At 38.9% G+C, this 20,122-nt stretch overlaps 1 protein-coding gene across 3 annotated transcripts in view; it reads left to right on the top strand.

The window, feature by feature from the left end:
- LOC120530561 (transforming acidic coiled-coil-containing protein 2-like) overlaps nt 1–20,122 on the top strand; it is a 123,442-nt gene that overhangs the window by 36,028 nt on the left and 67,292 nt on the right. For all 3 annotated transcript variants that reach the window (XM_039755001.1, XM_039754995.1, XM_039754989.1), the window contains exons 2-3: nt 7,851–7,960; nt 17,029–18,592. In XM_039755001.1, coding sequence (XP_039610935.1) covers nt 7,851–7,960; nt 17,029–18,592 — 1,674 coding nt within the window. The remainder of the gene's footprint in view (nt 1–7,850; nt 7,961–17,028; nt 18,593–20,122) is intronic.

The raw sequence follows: 20,122 nt of genomic DNA, 5'->3' as shown, positions 1-20,122 counted from the left end.
AGAGATCATGGAGGACAGTTGTATCACAGATTACTGCAGCAATCATTCCACCCAAACATTACTTTGTCCTTTTGTATGTTTATGGTAGCAGCTCATGGAGCCCAAGGGCATGCAGAAAAGGGTTCAGAGATAACTGGGGAAACCAAAAAACTTGCTGTTAAGTCAGTCATGATATTGATGATAATGACTGAGTTGCTACCTTGCTGACCATGCTGACCTTAAAAATGTTATATAATGGCTCCTCATTTAAAGCATTATTGTGGAACAATTGTCTCTCATGATAAACTTAACAAATTCTAACCAGACTGATAAATGTCTCTTCCATGAATATTTATCTAGATCAGATCACAACTGCGAAATTTTAAAATATGGGTAACTACTTCTTTAATCTGGTAGATAATATTCAGTACTGTTTAGTAGCCTAGCAAAAGTTTCCTTTCCATTTTCATTAGCTAACGCCAATTATGCAACACCCCCGAGATTTAGGGAATATCCTTGACTCTGTTACAGAGAGTGGATTCACAACACAACTGGTTGACTAGATAGATCAATTGATGGGAATGGGGATTGTAAGCCGTCTCAATATGCTGCCTTAAGCACATTCAATGTGCTCTTCAATAAACACAATGGCAGCCCTCATTTTAATCAACTGATAACAATAATAATAATTTATAATAATAATTCTTTATTTATTTGTCACATACATAGTTATACAGGACAACACACAGTGAAATGCACCTTTTTGCATACCCCTTGGGGTCAGAGCACAGGGTCAGCCATTGTACAATGCCCTTGGAGCAATTGAAGGTTAAGGGCCTTGCTCAAGGGCCCAGCAGAGTAGCATCTCTTTTGGCAGTGACGGAGATCCTTAGATTGATGCTGGTAGCTCTATTTTTTACCCACAAATACCAATAGTTATATTGAAACATCATGCTCTGGCTTGACTACAACCCTAAACTTGGATGAAATTGGTATGGAAAACATTTGGATAGGTAAATGTAGAGGATTTAAATAATCATGGACAGTGGAAAGTGAAAATCTCTCTTCTGCCATTATAACATTTCTACAGAGATCAATACTGGTTGAGATATTCTTAAATTTTGTAATGCATGATATTTAAACTCCTTATTTTTATTAATACTATTATTGTTGGATAATATGGCAGCACAATGATTAGTACTGAGACTTTGGCATCCTGGGTTTGAAACCCACACACACTTGTTCCTCATATAGAGTTTGATCATTCTCCCCTTAACTGTGTCAGTTTTCCTCTCACATCCCTAAACGTGCAGGTTACAATAAAGTCACTGGCCATTCCATATTGGTCACTCTGTTATGGTAAGTGTTGGTATGTATGTAAGTGGACCTTGCAGTGGGCAGGGGCTTTGTCCAGGCTTTGCTCCCAGTGTTGCCAACATATGTTTCAGGCCCCTTTGACCATGAACTAGATTAAGTGTGTTTGAAATGGGCTTCGCCCCAGCACAGGAACCCCTGCCAGGTCTAAGATTACAGGAGCCGCTCAACCTCATCCAGGCAAGTTGGAATCAGGCGGAAGAGGACAAAGCTCACCTGGGAGGAGTGGAGGTGAAGAAAGAGAGAAAGAAAGAGAATTGTGTTTTACCACTATTACCATTACACTATTATTATTATATGTTTGTGAGGTTGTGTCTGGGGTATGGGATACTGCAGCACCCCTTAGTGGTTACAGTTTCCAAAACTTAAAAAGTGCACATAAGACAATGTAACCTTAAAACATGAAAATTAGTTTAAAAAAAAAACCCACTAACCAACTCCAACCATACCCCCAACTATACCTCTACCTATTAATCTTTGAAACATAAGACCTACACCACTGTGTAGTCCCATAATTCCAAGGCACCACATGACCTTTCTAGGTTCTTGACTGACATAAATAGAATGCTTCTGAGCTGGGTGTCAGCCAAGTCTTGACAACCACTGAGGAATTGGCATGGTACTCAAAATGATGGAGTGCACCTGTAGGTGACACTTTCTGAGTGAGACTAAGAACTGAACTTTACTCTTTCCTGATCTGAGATGTTTTATTTTTAGAAGCCTTCTTCCTCTTTTTAAATGGAAATATGCATTCTATTTTCTAATCATGACTCTGTGACAACATGTACAGAATCTTGAAATATGTAGTCTTTATTTCGTCATTCTACCTAACTTGAAATGTATACTCTGTATATAGATATACTATCTGTATATATATATGTATATTTAATGACTCTAACAGATTAGTTAACTTTTCATTATTTTAGCTGTACAGTATATTTTGTTCCTGCATTTTCCCCTTAGAAATAGCTTTGCACCTTGTTACTTATTAACTTGCACTTTGTCCACTGCATTTTATTTTATTTTATCATCATCATACCCTGATAGTTACCATTTCTGAAATTATAGATAACCAGCCAGCATTATGTATCTGTAATACATTTGTAGCTTTTTATCTCAAAGTGTTACCCTGTGATGGACTACCCTAACCTCAAGGGTTGGTTCATACCTTGCATCTGATGCTGGCACAGCAGACTGCGATTGAATGAGGGTGTTTATAAAATAAGTGGAGAAAGGAGTGATGGATCTTAGGACTTTGGTCTTACTCTGCTTATGCCTTGTTTTGATCCAGTGTTGTGGTGATTGGTGAGGTGTTTGTAAATTGCTTCTATACACAAATAAGTTTCTCCAGATAAATCTAATTTCCTTCCTCAGTACAGCCATATTATAGCTATAACTTCTCCTTTTAAATAACACAGCATTAGTCATATTCTTAATTACAGGTAAAATTACACTACAACGAACTCCGAGGGACCTAAAAAATATTTCATTGTAATGAAAATTTAGTTGTAATGAGATTCTGTATTTGTTACTATAGTGCTTTTTTTAACTTGCATCCAGGCGATCATTTCAATAGCTTCTTTCGTGTTAATTTTAACTTCCTTCTGCCTACAAGTTATGCTAACGAGAATTTTTCTCAGCATTTCTTTGTGATTATGCACTTTCAGGGTGCGAATAATGCCCAAATCCAATGGCTGAAGCACTGCTGTGCAATTGGGTGGGAGGAATTCAACGCGAACATTGTCTAAATGTGGAAGCATGTTGTGTGCAGCACAGTTATCAAACAGAAGCCAAATCATCCTTTTGTTCTTCTTTATATTGTGAAGTTTCTGAACACTTTTGGGAACCCCAGGAACGACATGCTGAAGTGTGTCCCGAAACGCGATTGCAGCATCTGTGGAGGATTGTTTGTCTGCTGCTGGGGCAGGGCAATAGCAGGCTCACAGTGGTGCAGTGAAGTGCCACAGAAGCATATCATAAAAGATCGGGGTCACGCTATAAGTCCCTGTCGTGCACCCCAAAACACAAGGCTGAGTCTCAGTACTTTAGCAAAACCAGCTTAATTCAGCTTAAAACAGGAACAGCACACTTCTATATTGTAGCGTGATCTGCCACTCTGCTATACACAGACACAGTAGTCAGGCAGGTTCGTGGCCAGGTCAGTGACCAAGTAATCCTGTTATTTGTATTTACAATTTATGTGCTCCTAACCTAGTATCACCCATCGAGATCTTTTCTGTTTACTTTGGTGGAGAGACGCAGCATAGCTGTGAGCCTGCTGTTGCCCCATACAGACATGGAGATCAAACTTTGGGACGCTCTTCGGTGTGCTGTCTAGTTGGGGGAGGTCCCAAGAGAGTTTACAAACCTCACATTTTCTTGAATGAGTGCCGCATTAATAGGAATGTTTCTTGAACGAGCATCACTGAACCACATAAAAACTGCTTTTTCGACATCTTCAAATGCAGCAGTTCACATATCTTTACAACCCAAGATTTTTCTTTGCCGTTTCTATAGGAGGGTGACAATGAATTAAATTCCAATGGATGCTTTTCAAATATTGACGAGCAATAAGCAAAATGTATCACTGAAAACTTCAGGAAACAAAAAAGACAAAAAAAAAGTACGAGGAAAGTTTGAAGAAAGAAAAAAAATTTACAGTGTTTCTGTTTGGGGATCGTTGTGCACAACTGAGCTGAGGCCACAGAACTAACTGCTCTGCAGATGATTCATTCAGGTATTTAAAGGTCTTTTGTGCACTTCGTTATAATGAAAGTATCTGCTGAATGTACGTCTTAGTAATGAGATTTCTATAGACTCATGTTATATGGGGAATCTGTCGGGACCATAAAAATACTTCTTTGTAATGAAAATTTTGTTCTAAAGATATCCGTTGTAATGGAATTTTACCTGTATATGACAAAAAAGTTAGTGTTTAGGTTTTTTTTTGTTTTTTGTTTTTTCATGTGCATCTTTAAAATGTGCTATTTAATCATTGTATAGTGCAACATGGTGAAACAGTGGGCACCTCACAGCTCCACACTCTTTCAGATCACACCCCAAGCACTGTCTTTGTGGGCTTTTTGTGTTTTCCCCATGTTTCTGAGGGCCTTTTTCTGAGTTTTCTGGTATTAGCCCACATGCAAAGACATGCGGGTTAAGTTAATTAGAAACTCTTATTTGACCCTGTAAGAGTGTGCCCAATATTAGACTAGCATTTCATTCTAATGTAGGAAACACTAGTCTAATATGGGGCATGTGACATGCTGCTGGGACAGACTCAACAAGATTAAATGAGTCCATGATGGATCATTTTCTGTCCTCATCTAATTTGCTTAGCTTCCATTGTATTACCTTATATTGTTTTTCTTTTATTCTTATTGGTTATTTGATCCATGTTCTAGTTTAGTTTCCTCTATTTTCTTTGATTAGATTTGATGAGTGTTGACATCTACAGGTAATTTCAAAGACTACATTATTTCATAATGTGCTCTAGTGTGAATCTTTATTTAGCAGCTCATTGACTTTTTTTTTTTTTCCAGCCTGTCAGTAACACAGATGACACATGCGTATGTAATGTATGTGTAGCTGTGCTGTCATCATTCATGGCTTTTTTTTTTTTAAATATATATATATTTATTTTTCTTTTAAATAGGTTTGTTATAGTCACAGACAGGACCGGGGGAAAACAAAAACAAAAGAAAAAGGAAGAAAGTGGGGAAAGAGTCAGATGGTGGACAATGGAAGAAAAGATAAAAAGGAGGATAGAGAGAGAGGGGGAGACAAAACAAAACACCGACAATCTGCTTCAATACCTGTTGAGAGGAAAAAAAAAACAGCAGCAGGCAAAAACACAGCAACCAACATCTGTATCAATCACAGTGATTAATAAATATTAAATGCTATTGAACAGCACATAGTACTAATATTACAAGATAGGATTAGAGGGAGCCGCTAGGCAAGACAGTGTGTGTCTGTGATTACCTGATTATACACACGTGTTCACCTGTGTGCACACCCGTATATGTGAGCGCACTTGTATTCATAAGGTTCTTCCATGTAAATGTCTAATAGTGTAATAGTGTGTGTGGGGAACAGCAGCCCTGCTCCCCAGGACCCGAAGCAGATATGTAGGAGACCCGTGCCCCAGACATCCAGAGAAACCCCCGGACACAGGAGTCCTAGGTGGATCCACGCAGGGATGACTGCAGCCCCCACTCAGAAAAGAGCAGAGGAGAGCCCCGGAAGAAGGTCATCCAGCAGCCACTGTGCCAAAGCCCTGGGGGTCTGGGGGTGTCAGCGCTGGGGCTGTGGTCCTGGCCTGGACGGGGCATAGGGGGCTCTTGGATGGTGCGTCTCTGGTAGCTGCATGCTTCGCTACTGGCGGAGCCTGTGCTGGTGGACGTGGGCTGCCAGCCTGGTAGCCGTGCCGCGCCCGGGAGGCTCCGGGCGGGCCTGGGGTTCTGGGGCTGCTCCGCCTCTGAGCTGGGGTTCTGGCTGGGTCTGGGGGGCTTGGGTCCTGTGGGGTGTGTCGCCGGGGTTGTGGGTCAGTGAATGTACTTGGGCCCGGCCCTGGCGCGGGTGCTCTTAGCGCATCGGCGGAACTGGGGGCCTCGTTAGCTGGCGGGGAAGTTGTTGCCATCTGTCTGCAGATGGTCCCTGCTTATGATGTGCCCACTCTGCAGGCGGGGGGAGCCAACAGAGGTGGAGGATGGACTCGGCCTGGGTTTCTATTGTCATATGTAGTTTGGGAGTTGACTGAATGTTGGGATGGGCATAGTTTTTACATGGTGGTGGGGACCGGAGGGCTGCGCCGTTCTCCGGGTCGCCTGGTGGTACTGCTGGCGTGGGCCCTGGTCTCGTTGGGCCTGGGCCCCCTGCCCTGGATGGTTTCTGGGGAGCGGGGGTGCCTATGGGGGTCAGCAGGGGAGCTGGCACTGGGGTGGGGGTGGCACCCCCCCCATTCTTCCTTTCCTTCCCATCCCTTAATGCTCCCCTTCTCCTGCTCCATCACACCAACACTCATGTAGGGCCTTGAGGTGCAGGTGAGTCGCTGGGGTGCAGGGGAGGTATTCCTCCTTTGTCCCCTAGTGACCACCTGTATCTCTATTTTAATTCACAACTTAGACATTCCCATTACCTACCCTTTCATGACACATACATATAGGGCCTTGGGGGTGGACACACTGAATGGTGTCAAGAGGGCGGTCTGTTCATTCAGCCTTACCTCTGGCGCCAGTGTCTACTTCTCAATTTTAAATCACACATAGACAGTGAGGGTTCTCGGGAGGAGAGGTGTTCAGAGCCATATCCTCCTCCTGTTTTAAAAGCACTTCAGAACAACACTCACCAACATCATATTAGAGCGGGAGAGGCGGGGCCCCGCTCTTTCTGTTCGCTGTCTGGGGCTGGAGGCTGAGAGGAGGAGCTGGCCGTCGGGTCAGGTTCTGGGCTGGTGGGCCTCCGGACTACTGCGGGAGCTGGGGCGGTCCTCCTGGTCTACACCCCAGAGGTAAACTATACATGTGAGTGTGAGTGTGTGTACAGTGTTCATTTTTGTATGTCTCCATGTTGGATGAGTGTGTGAGCGTTTGTATATGTGCACATGAAGGTGGGAACGTATGCTTGTGTATACGTGTGCCTGTATGTCTATGTCTTTGTGTCAGGTCAGATCTTAGACTCCACCTCACTCAAAACATCGCAAGCTCCCTCAGGGGAGGGGGCCTTACTCTCCCCCACTCCCTGCCGGTGGATGATCCCCCCAACCGCTGTTGTGTTGGCGGTTGGCTGGATACTCGGGTGGGTACAGGCTCACTCCCAGCGATTGCTTGGCGGGACCTGGATCTCACAGCTGTGTCAGGCCCCTGCTGGTAGACGGGGGGCTCTTGGATCCCGGGGCACAGGGCCCGGTCCTCCCTGGTGCGGCCGACTGCCGAGCAGCTCATTGACTCTAATCTCAAATAATCTATATTGATTGATGGAATATCTATACAGACATCTTCCCTTTTGAACTCATAATAAATTGATGAGTAAGCAGTCTATAGCTATTAGTGTCTACTTCTACAGCCATCCTTCTGGTAGGAATTGCACAGTCAATACTGAAAGAGCTGACGTGACCAATAATATTGGTGAAACCATGTTAACTTTGTTAGTTTGTCATCTTAAATGTTGTTTCCTGTTATCTTGATTCAGACAGTCCATTTCATTTTTGGGTTACCTAATAATTACTGAACTTGTTCAGAATATTTAAATGTATATTTTGACAGCCTTTAGGATTTATGCAATAAATATCTGATTTGTCATACCTGGAAGGGAATAAAAGGATTTCATGATTTTCAACTAGCACTCATCTTAAGTGTAACACTGGTCAGATATTTTAACTCTGAAGGAATCATCCTAAATCAATTAAAAATTGGAACTGGTCTGGGAAAATAGTAATAAATCAGAATTTTCAGAAGCATTTCACCTTTTTCATTCTATTCATTAATTTGTTTTAGGAGTTCAGATTCAGAGGGAGCATTTGAGACACCAGAATCAACTACACCTGTGAAAGCACCACCCTCTCCACAACCAGATCTACATCTACAAATACAACCTGAAACCACAGGTAAGAAAGAAACTGTTTTTAATATAATAAATTTAAGATACAATGATGAGATTTGATGAAGTATTATTTTACCCATATATCCATCTCTCTTTCTTGTTTTTGATGTCATCATCTGTGTCCTCTTCTCAGCAGTTCCTGGTCATTGCTCCTGCCACTGGCAATTCATGCATCCTAACACTTATGCTGATTATTTGCTTGGTGTGTTTCTTTAATAACTGAAACAGTCTACACTTTTATATTAAGTATTAGCCCCCTGGACTTGATTTAAGCCATGCTCCACTACTTGTTTACTGGCTTGAATTTCTTAAAATCTAACCATTTAAATAGAGAAGCAGAAGTTTAGTACTCTAATTGACAAAAACTATTTTATATTCCAGAAACCAAATTTAATAAAGCTACAAAGTTTAGTAACTGCTTAAGTAGGTCCTTGTCTCCACTGAACGTCTTTAAATAATACATCCCTTTGCCATACAATTCTGCTAAGTACACTCAGCTTCCAGGCATACCCCAAACGTGTATTCTTTATAGTCTCTGTTGACAAGGAGGCTGAACATTTTATTAAAATAGAAATGATAAGGCATTCTGTAGTCAGAAGCTACAATACAGTTTTAAGACGTGGTCTGAAATGCCAGTTTCTGTGAGTACTAAATGATCTCTCAGCAATTTACTGTATTTAGATATATATTTAGAGTTAGCTTACTTCATTAATATTTTCTTTCTTAAAAGGATGGAAAGTGATTATTTAACACATTCCATTACAGTCAAATCTATAAATAGTATTGGGACATTAGTGTTTTATTTATTTCTTGTTTCATGTTCAAAACATATTTTATGAAACATCCTGGAAAATGCATGTTTTTTTCAAAGTCTCTATTACCATAATTAGCTTTTAGGATACAGTAGTGTAAAATATGTCATTTCATGATAAAACATTTCTGTACAGCAAACCTGCAGCAGTAGTACTAAAAATAATGTCACACATACAGAGTACAGTGAAATTCTTAATTATGAAATCATGAGTTTCATGGAATGCTTTTGAAGCATACTATTGGACTTGCTTTGTTGTTTTAATGTTCTTTAATTTAGTTGTGCTCTGTTACAATGTTTTGTTTTCAAATAATTCTCAAGTAATATGTAACATTTCTCCTTTATCCCGCACCGTCATAAACAAGAAGGATGTTGAGTAAGAATTCATGCTTTTCCAGGCTGTGTGCTCAAGTGCAGATAAACAGAACAGACGTTATACCTGAAAAGGGGCAAATGGTGTCCATCTCTGCCTTTCCCTTCCAACTTCTAACAGCAGGGACTCCTTTAAACTTATATTTACTTTAATAAGCTATTCATGCAAAAGGGCAGCAAATAACATTTATAAACTCAATCTATACATAATGTTTATGAAGTTCTGATACTGGAGTAAGAAAAAAGAAAAAGCTCACAAAGGCAGAGTGCAACTTCTAAAGGTGAAGAGCAGCATGGCTTCTAAAGTGCATCCTTATTCTTAGACCAAATAAAAAAACGTAGTCTTTGTTTTGCCCTGACTTTGACACTTGAAATAAATGGAATGTGCGCATTAGAAGGTCTTAAATAGCTTCTTATTTATTATTTATTTTCCTTTTATCTTCAACTTTACTTAGTCATCAAAGCCAAATAGATTTTGCTGTCAGTCTAAATGGTCTTTTTATTCTCTGCACCTAACACACCTTTCTGCAAGTGGCAGATTTTTCTTCCTTTAGTATATCAGTAGAAAGAGTTTGTGCTTTCCAAATACTGCCTTTTGTTTCAAATAACTTTGGCCATTACAAAAAAAATCTTCTGAAATGAGGTTATAGCTTGTATACTTCCAAAAAAATTAGTTTTAGCAATACAGCTTCTGTTGTCAGGTGTTAGAACTTTGGAAATAGCGAATTCTTGCTAGGTGCAGTTTTCCCCAATGAGATCCAGTTTGAGTAATGCCTGATCAGGTCACCTTTAAAAGGGCCAGTGTTGAAAAGATTAGGTCAAAGCAAGACAAAGGCCACACCTTCTGAGTTTTATGTGCATTCCACCTTGAATGTCATCAGAAGTAAAATAGAAGGCCATTGGCATACCACAGGGACACTGCAAGAGGTGGTCGCACAAGATGCTCCAAGACTGCAAGACAACTGCTGTTAATGTCCAGCATTGTAAAACCGGCTAAAACAGGAAACAAACGGTGCGAGGAGCCTTGGAACTGCCCAGAATCATCCGAATCATTGAAGACCTACTTATATAGAATACAGGTGTTGTGATGTAAGATTTTGCATATAACTTGATAAATGTTTTGTATGTCTTTATTTATAATTTAGGCAAAGCAAGGTAATTTAGTGTTACTTTGGTGAGAGGCATTCATGTTTGCCCTCCCGCCCTTTACGACTAAGTCTCTTTGTAATTTTACGACAGGATTTGGGGGATGTGTCTTAATCCAGTTTGGCGAGCATTTCTTTGCTAAAGTCTTTCTACCCCCGCAAGTAGGCTAAGGTGTACTTTAACATATGTTTTGGGGCAGGTGTTAAGATGTTCTATTTCCCCCATTTGTCTGAGGTATGGCTGTTTGGAATTGGCTTGTCTCAGAGACCTTTAAGTACCATGATGTCCTATTGGCTATAGGGGTTGGACAGAAAACCCATAAATTTGCTTGCTCAACCACATTTTCTCTCTCTTACTAACATCTGAAAGAAGCTCTCTCTTACTAACAACTGATGAAGACCATCACACCATGAACTGACAAGAACAGCACAATGGAGAGCACAGCTCTGCTTCAGTCATATTGACCAGTCTTAAGGCCTGCTCTGAAGAAAGCTGAGCACCAATGATGCCTTAACTAGAGACATTTTAAGTAACTACAAGTCTGTGTGCCACCTGAATTACACATCACTATTTTATCAGGTTGTATGGTTGCCAATATTCAAATGTACTTTGCATTTTGTTATTATTTATGAATATTATCAGTAATACATTATTTTATGTATAACTTAACTCATGCTTGTCTTTTTACTACATCTAATTGCCTGAGGTTATAGATACAGAGGGGAAGGTGGGGATAAGTTATATAAAATAATATCTTATAAACAGTGGTAAGTCTGTGAGATTAGGCATTCTAAGGCTACATATTAATAATACAATAGAGGAAAGTAGAGCAATTTATATATTACTCTACCAAGATAAAACAACAGGCTTGGTCATATTTATGGCAGATGGAACTTAATGTATGTATATGTAAGGTGGGTGGCACGGTGGCACAGTGGTAGTGCTGCTGCCTCGCAGTAAGGAGACCTGGGTTCACTCCCCGGGTCCTCTCTGTGTGGAGTTTGCATGTTCTCCCTGTGTCTGTGTGGGTTTCCTCAGGGTGCTCCGGTTTCCTCATAGAGTCCAAAGACTGCAGGTTAGATACATTGGCGATCCTAAATTGTCCCTAGTGTGTGCTTGGTGTGTGGGTGAGTGTATGTGTGTGCGCCCTGCCCAGGATTTGTTCCTGCCTTGTGCCCTGTGCTGGCAGGGATTGGCTCCTGCAGACACCCGTCACCCTGTGTTAGGATATAGCAGGTTGGAAAATGAATACAGTATGTAAGTTATTACATGTAGGAAGTAGAAATGTTAGATTTGTATGAGACTGAATGTGCAATGAGGGGTCTGAAACTTGAATGTACCCCTTATACAAAGGACCTGGGAGTCATAATGAAGTCATCACTATCAACATATGTTAGTTTATATAGCACTCATGATGTGTGGAGTACAAGTTAAAAGTGCTGAAGCTTTACAACTTACCTGTCAGGCCTCACCTGGAGTACCATGTACAGGTTTGGACTCAGGGCTACTAAAGAGTAAGAGTACGGAGTAAAGTGACTGTGCTGATTCCGGTACTGAGAGGTATGAGCCATAAGGAAAGACAGAAGAAGTTGAACCTTTTCAATTTAAGCAAATGGATGTTAAGAGGTGACATGATTTACTGTACGTTTTTAAGATTATGAAAGAAATTAGTACAGTGGATTCAACAGAACGGGGGGCACAGTTGGAAAGCTGTAAAGGGTAAATTTTGTATGCAAACATTACAAAGTTTTTCTTCATAGAGAGAACCATAGATACAAGGAATATATTACCAAATCGTGTGGTAGAGAGTAAAAATCTTGACTTAATAATATAATATTTTGGAAAAATTAGATGGATAGGATTTGTTGGGCTGAATGGCCTGTTGTTGCCAAGTTTTTTCTAATGGTTCAATGTCCTAATTTCATGCATATGCCTTGTAATGTTTTGTCAGTCCAGATACTACTTTAGATTTATACTGAGGCTTAAAAGCATATTGGAGTTGTGAACCTAAGTATAGTTATGCGTTATTGTTAATATTTTATATTTCAACATAAGCATTTTTAAGGTATAAATGTTTGCTAAAATTATAATTACTGTATTATTTTGTGTACTGTATGTGAGACATGGTCAACAAAATAAGTCCAGCTTGATTTTGAACTTTTAAACTTCCAATAACATACTGGCCATTAAAGTAAATATTGTGGTTGATATACAATATTTTCTAATATAACGCTTTAAAATATTGCAGTACGTGTGAAAATCTTGGGGCTAATCTTCCATTAGGGCATTCTGGGATAATACCCAGGGTCTTGTGACAATAAGCGGCCTTTTTACCAATTAAAACACCCTGCTGTTCAATGAAATAATCGAGTATCCTCATGTTGAAATCAAGAGTGAGAAATATCACACTGCATTAATCAACCTGGTGTCTGCACACTGGATTGGTAAAAGTATGATGAACTCTCCGTTAAGGAGCAAAGACACCCAGGGGCCTGTGGGAGTCTTAATTCGGCCTTAATCCTACAGCTACTATTACTGCTACAGCGGCTACCACTACTACTCGTACAATTAAAGCTGATCCTGCTCCACACGTTCATTGATGCCACAAACCTTATTTAAAATAAGCAAGTACATGGGATACATTCATTTGTTTTAGCACTGTAATAGTTTGGCTTAATTGGTTTGAATAGCATAGCTGGTAAATACACCTATCGGTCATTGCTGTGAAACACGCCACACAACATTTTTATGCAGGCGAGTTTTTGTTTGATAGTAACAAGATAATGCCATTCACCCTTGCCTTGTTATTATACTGTCGGTGTTGTGTGTCAGAATATTTTAACACACTTGCTTTGTTTTTTCGTTTCCAGTTTAGCTTCCAATTAGTTTATAATTTCCATATAACATATTACAAATTTGTCAATAATTTTTTTTTTTTCAGTTTCTGCTTTATTTTCTTGTATAAGTAATGTTATTTATATTTTTTCTTGATATAGAGTCAGTAGGTACTTTTTCTTTTCTGGAGCTTGTATGGGTCCTGTAGCTTTGCTTTAAATTAGGGTTCAAAAGGAGTACAGTGAACCATCAGACAATTAAGCTTACAGCCATATTCTTCCTGGTGGGCTCTTACTGGGTCCAGTAAACAATGTTACTACCTCACAGATTCCTGTGTAGGGTTTCTGTTTAAAATGGCACAGAAGAGGTGTAGCCACGTACATAAGAGGGCCCTACAATGGACTTGCACGTTGCCTCAGTCATCTAATGCTGCAGGGATAGGCCCAACACTCTTTGACCCTGAATTGAATTTATTGGTTTTGAGAATGTTACATTACCAAATATCCATGTCCATCTCCTTAACCCTGATGGAAAATTAACTTCAATTGTGCCACAGTCGTCTCACCTTCATTTAAAGTTAAGGTGATTCTTATTTATAGCTGTTCACATACTAACTTATAACTGGCTGTTTTTAATTTTGATTCTGTCTCCACAAGAAAATGATATCTTTGCTTTGTACTTGAATAATACAAATGGTTCTTTCTATAAATCATTCTCATCAATGCCATAATTCAAAATGTTATTCTAAACAGAATTAAATTTTACTTTTCAGCTTGAAGAAGATATCTAGCCTCCAACCTAACTACATCATTTTCTTTCAGTGAATTTCTTTTCAGGAACAATTCCCATTAATCTCTGCTAATTCATGAGTCGGCATCATATAACTTTTCTTTGATTTATTTCCATTCTTCAATCTTCTCTCTGTAAATTTTGTTTGTCTATGCATATAATTTGTCTCGACACTGCCACAGGAAATTCTCAATGTTAAGGTAAAGTAGATAGAATGCTGGAAATTTATAAAAACAAAAAAAAAAGATAATGGGGGCACAAAATTTATACTAAAGATTTTTTTCAGTGGTGTAAAAAAAGAATTTTTAGAGTTTATGAAAATCTGATCAGCAGTCAGTATGGCCGCCTTTCTTAATGAAGAGAGACGTTTCTGGCCAAGAAATGAAAAAGAGCCGTATCATAATAATTGTATGATACAATAAAGATTTGAATATAAACTGACTATATATAGTATATATCAATTGACTGTCTGTATTTTTGCACTCAGTGCATTTTCTACATCATTATAAAGGTTTCAAGATTTCCATCTGGCAAATCTCCATTCCCACCATTTGTATAGTACCTTTTCCAGTCTCCACTGCCATTAGTCAGTTTTCTCTTTCTTCTGCTTTGACCTCAGTAAAGGAAGCTCATTGTCACTATGGTGCTGATCATCAATATTTAGTCTATTGCTTTAATCATTGTCTGACACTACAAATGTCCATGCAGGTGTCTCCATGTGCACATTGAAGTCTTGCTTGAATGTGAGCCATTGGAGTCTCCTCTTTCACACCTTATTAAATTACTGCATGCTAACAACATCACATGTCTTTGTTATCCATTTTCTAACATTCAACTATGAACATGCAGCTTAGACAAGTGATAAACGGCAAATGGAAGACATATTTTATTATTGTCAGATACACAAGTCCAATATGCTCATTATTTTAGGTATGATCTTCATGTTATATGAAATATTTCCTTTGCTACTAGTATTGGATTAACTATTCAACACACGATACATTTTAAAATACTTCAAAATATTAAGTAAAAATATTAAGGATTGTAAATTATTTACTCTTCTATTCCTTTTTTTACAATTGAATTTATTGATTAGCTTGCATGAATTAGAAAACATTAGGTAAAGACATGGGGTTTCTTCAAATATATATATATCAGTTTGAAGAAATAAAAGCTGAGAAATTGTTATGCATAAAATATATAATACTAGGCTGACCCGCCTTTAAAAGGCGACCGACTTTTAAGTTGACCACTTCTTAAGGCAATTCAATATGTAGATCAATTTAATATTTTATACAAACTCATTAATTTGGTTATATTGCATTTGAGCGGTATTACTTTAATACTCGTAGTTTCTGTTATTTTTGTGATGAAATTTAAACTTTTTTCTATATTGAGGTCGCCCTTTTGAATCCCCTGATATTTATTACGCGTGAGGCATTTGTACTCCATCAACATTAATTATTTCCAGAGACATAATTTTGTCTATTTTTCCAGCGCATCGCGTACAAAAGCAAGGGAATGATGGGAGCACCAGAACTCTGCTCACATCATGTCGCTTCGTACCTCAAGCTGCAAGTAGTAAGTCTGTGATAAGCGGAATGCCGCTACGCTTTCCACTCATGGGATGGAAGGACAATCCCGACCGCTTTTATATAGTAAGAAAGAAGAAGAAGATATCGCACAGTCTGGAGTAGAAAATCATCTTTTACCTAGAAAAACAAAACTACAAATCCCATTGTGCATTGCAAAATGGACGGGGGCGTGTGTGAAACTCCGCTCCTGCGTAGCACTCATGGGACGGAAGGACAATCCCGACTGCTTTTATATAGAAGGATTAGATTTGTGCACACTTTAAATATACAAACAGTATAAAGTGCTTTGGACTGATTGAGACCTTTTATGGGCCTGTTGCTGCCAGGATAGTTTTGAATCACAATTGCTGATTTTCATCTCCTCCAATTTCTTATCAACACCTTTAATTGCTCCTGTTTAATCAGACAGATCGTTTCATGTGTTAAACTTCTATTACTCAAAATATACCCAACTGCCTGCATACTATGTTTTATAAAAACATATTGGATATATTATCAAAGGAGCAGATAATTCACATGAGGTTTCTGGAAAAATACATTGTTTCTTAAATTTTTAATATTTCCTATTTATTTTCTATGAGCACACAATTGCCAGTGATATTAAGTGACTTGTTCTTCCATAAGCTGTATTCTCTTTGTGTCACTGCTCCTGGTTCTCAGGAACATTTAAATTAACATATTTTTTAGCCAAAAGAGAATTAACATGTCAACAAATCTTCAAAGAATGGTCTTTAGTACTTCTAGAGTAGAGCATGATTTTGAAAAATGTGTATTTCTTATTGTAAATAAATAAAAAATCTAGCTAAAATGACACTACTTAAAGGCAGAAATCAGAGCTGACTAAGAATTTGAATGGTAAGAAACTGAGAAGTTATAAAGATTCCACAGTAACATAATTTAATGCTTCATTCTTTAAATGTGCTTAGCATGTTCACCATTTTACTAATGTGAAACATAGTGTTCTTATTCCATTAAACTTCTTTTTCATACAAGCAGTCGATTCTGACAAATAAAGGATTTTTTAGCATAATTAATATATTCCTGCAGTCACCAAAAAGGAAGGTGAAATCATGAAAAAGGAAAAGCTATTTATAAGAAAGAATATGTTACTTTAGGAATCTACCTTCAGAGAGAGGCAGTTTACTGTAAATGAAATAGCCATTTCCCTAAATGCCAGGGGAGTCCTTCAACCCTGAATTACATTGCAAACGCAGAAATCAATACACATCTTACAAAACTCCTGTGTATCTTTTGTGTCAGCACATTACCAATCTTAAATCCTCCATTAAACATTATTGTCATTGTCTGAGTCAATAAAAAACAAAAATAGAATTGACTTTTGTATCGTTTTATATACCATAAAATTCAAATAAAAAAGATGAACTTAATATATGTATTTGCAGAGCTGCTCTCTCCCATTTTTGCTACCTTAGGATATCCATTGCTGTTTTGAAGCAATCATTTTTCTTGTGGTTTTATCATGATGAGTCTAACATCCCTTTATGTTTTCTCCTTTTATCACAGAACTTTCCTCTGATATCACATGCCCATCCAGTGAACCTCAAATTAATGATGACTCTGAAGTCTCCCTTAGCCCTTCTTATCAGACTTCCTGCATAGTCTTTGACGAAGATAAGCCAATAGCGAGCAGTGGCACATATAACTTAGACTTCGTAAATAATGATTTATTTGATCCTTGCCAATTGGAGCTCAATTCCATAGAGAAATCAGGTTTAGAGCACAAGCAGCCCACTCGAAGGAGGTCCACTGATTCAGTTCCTGTTTCAAAATCAACACTGACACGTTCTCTTAGCCTTCAAGCTGGGGAACTTGATGATTCCACAAAGCTTGACTGTTTTGGTGGGACAGAAGAATCATCGTCAGCTGTCAGCTTCAGTATAGGAACTGAAAGTGATCATGGTACTTTAAAAAAGACAAGAAAACCAAAACCTGGCTCTTTAAAAAGGAAGCCCAAACTCAAGGTGGACAGTGTATCCGATGTTAGACCAGAAGAGAAAATCTCCCAATCTAGTCCAGACTTATCCTCAAAGAAAAAAGTTCCAACCAAAACAAGCACAGAAGGAGAGACGGAAAATAATCAAGAGGGCTCAAGAGCTGAGGGTGCATTACAGACCTGTGTTCTAAAGGACCTTCTTCATAAAGGTGAAGAAGAAACCCAGGAAGATGAAATATTATTTAAAGCTGAATCAGAATCCTCTGTTAGAAACCGACAACAAAAATTAGATGTCACTTGTATAGTTCAGTCAGAGAGCCCAGTGGCTGGAATCAGTGTAAATGTACTGGAGACAGAAGTTAAGGGAGGAAATAAGACTAGTAACATAGCTGATGAACAAACCTCCCAAGAAGCCACTATTACAAATACCACTGAGGTGAGGGAAGATGGAAACTCCAATTTTGCTAAAACTTCATATGACTGGGATCCTGATAACTATGAAAGTATAAACCCAATTTGTACCGAAAAGAGTAAGCTCTCCAACTCCCCAGCAGCTGTACGGAAGTGTGTTGTTTTTAACACTTTGCCTGAATCTCCTGAGGAAGCACTAGAATCAAGCCAGAACGATATTCCTTTAAATAAACGGCAATCAATACGACTGGAATTTGATTACTCAGAAGAAACACTTAATTGTGAGGGCATACAGGAAAACATAGTAACACCCAAAAAACTGATAAAGAAACCAGGAGGAAAGATGCCACCTAAAAAACTTAAATCTGGAAGTAAGAAGCCCTCAGCAATTGAGAGGTTGGACAGCACTTCTTCAGAACAGTCTGCAAACTTTGATGAGATGCCTCTTCCCAGGTTCTCTTATGACTTTGATCCTAGTAAGTGGGATGATCCCAATTTTAATCCATTTTCTTCTGGTGACAAAATGACAAATTCACCAAAATTCTCTCATAAGACTTATAGTTTTGAATCTGAGAGTTATGATGACTCTTTTTCCTTGTCGATCAAAACTGGAAACTCAACAAACACCTCGTTTGAAGTACCCTCTAATGACAATGAACTAGATGGACTGGATGATACTAATAAAAATAAAAGCACAAAAAAGAAGAAAGCACCTTTAAAGACGTAAGTATTTATATATTTGCTCATTAGATGTTAACTTGCTTGAATAATACACTTTACAGTGATCCCTCGCTATATCGCGCTTCGACTTTCGCGGCTTCACTCCATCGCGGATTTTAAATGTAAGCATATCTAAATATATATCACAGATTTTTCGCTGGCTCGCGGATTTCTGCGGACAATGGGTCTTTTAATTTATGGTACTTGCTTCCTCAGTTTGTTTGCCCAGTTGATTTCATACAAGGGACGCTATTGGCGGACGGCTTAGAAGCTACCCAATCAGAGCATGTATTACGTATTACATAAAACTCCTCAATGATATAAGATGTGCTTCCCGAGCGGAGCTTGATTGTTTGCTTTTCTCTGCCTCTCTCACTCACTCTGCCTGACGGAGGGGGTGTGAGCAGAGGGGCTGTTTGCACAAAGGCTGTTTGCCTAGAGGATATGGATGCTCCTCTAAAAAATGCCGCTTTATCGTGGTGCTTCGGCATACTTAAAAGCCCAAAAGCACATATTGATTTTTTGATTGTTTGCTTTTCTCTCTCTCTCTCTCCCTCTGACATTCTCTGCTCCTGACATGCATTCTTTGAAGAGGAAGATATGTTTGCATTTTTTTAATTTGTCTTGTCATGGAGCACTAAAGGGTGTTATTTCATGTCTAGAGGGCTCTATTAATGTTAACAGTGTGGGAGAGTTTATAAGAGCTTAAAATATATAAAAATAACTATACAAACATATGGTTTCTACTTCGCGGATTTTCACCTATCGCGGGGGGTTCTGGAACGCAACCCCGGCGATCGAGGAGGGATTACTTTATATATAAATAAGGGGAGTTATTGAACATTCACAGAAAAGAGAATAACAAAGGGAAAGCATGATGTAAAAAGTTAACAGAAAAAGAACAGATTTTTACTTATTATCCAGGCCTGACTATGTTAGACTTGGAATCTTTTTTATGCCTGGTGAGGTGGCTGACCCACTGTAATCCTCAAAAGTATGAAACAAAAGCATTCTTATCTCTCACCCCTAATCTCACTGCCTCCCACTCACCATTTAGTCTTTCCCCAATCTCACTTCCCAACTCTACGTAGACTCAATTGGCTCTTAACCCAGTTGCAGTGTGACTTTCAGTTACTCACGGAATTGGGGCAGTGCTACTTAATGCAATAAGGCCAACAAGTTTGAGCTCAATGTCTCTGTGAGCCCTTCACTGCCTTAAATGCCAGCCCAATGGATAGAAATCATGTGCTTCCTCCATTCAGCACTGCTATTTTTTATCTTTATTCTAGCAACCTGTGGTCTTACTTTTTGCTACATGTTGGTCAAGTTTCACAAGTTTCTGATGATCAGCCTTCCCTCTTGTGTCCTTGGAGGACATTATATATTTCTTTTAAGGCCTCGGTTCTCACTCTACCTCTATCTCTCCCTTCTGTGGACACCTGCCTGTGGTCCTTCCATGGCACATTTTTAGACTTTGCTAACATTAGCATGAACTTTCTTCTGCACTGGTATTAACAATTGTGGGGAAAAGGA

This window comes from Polypterus senegalus, chromosome 1 (assembly GCF_016835505.1).
Source record: "Polypterus senegalus isolate Bchr_013 chromosome 1, ASM1683550v1, whole genome shotgun sequence".
NCBI lineage: Eukaryota > Metazoa > Chordata > Cladistia > Polypteriformes > Polypteridae > Polypterus > Polypterus senegalus.
Note: the sequence above shows the minus strand (reverse complement) of the source record. Positions and strands in the feature narration are given on the sequence as shown.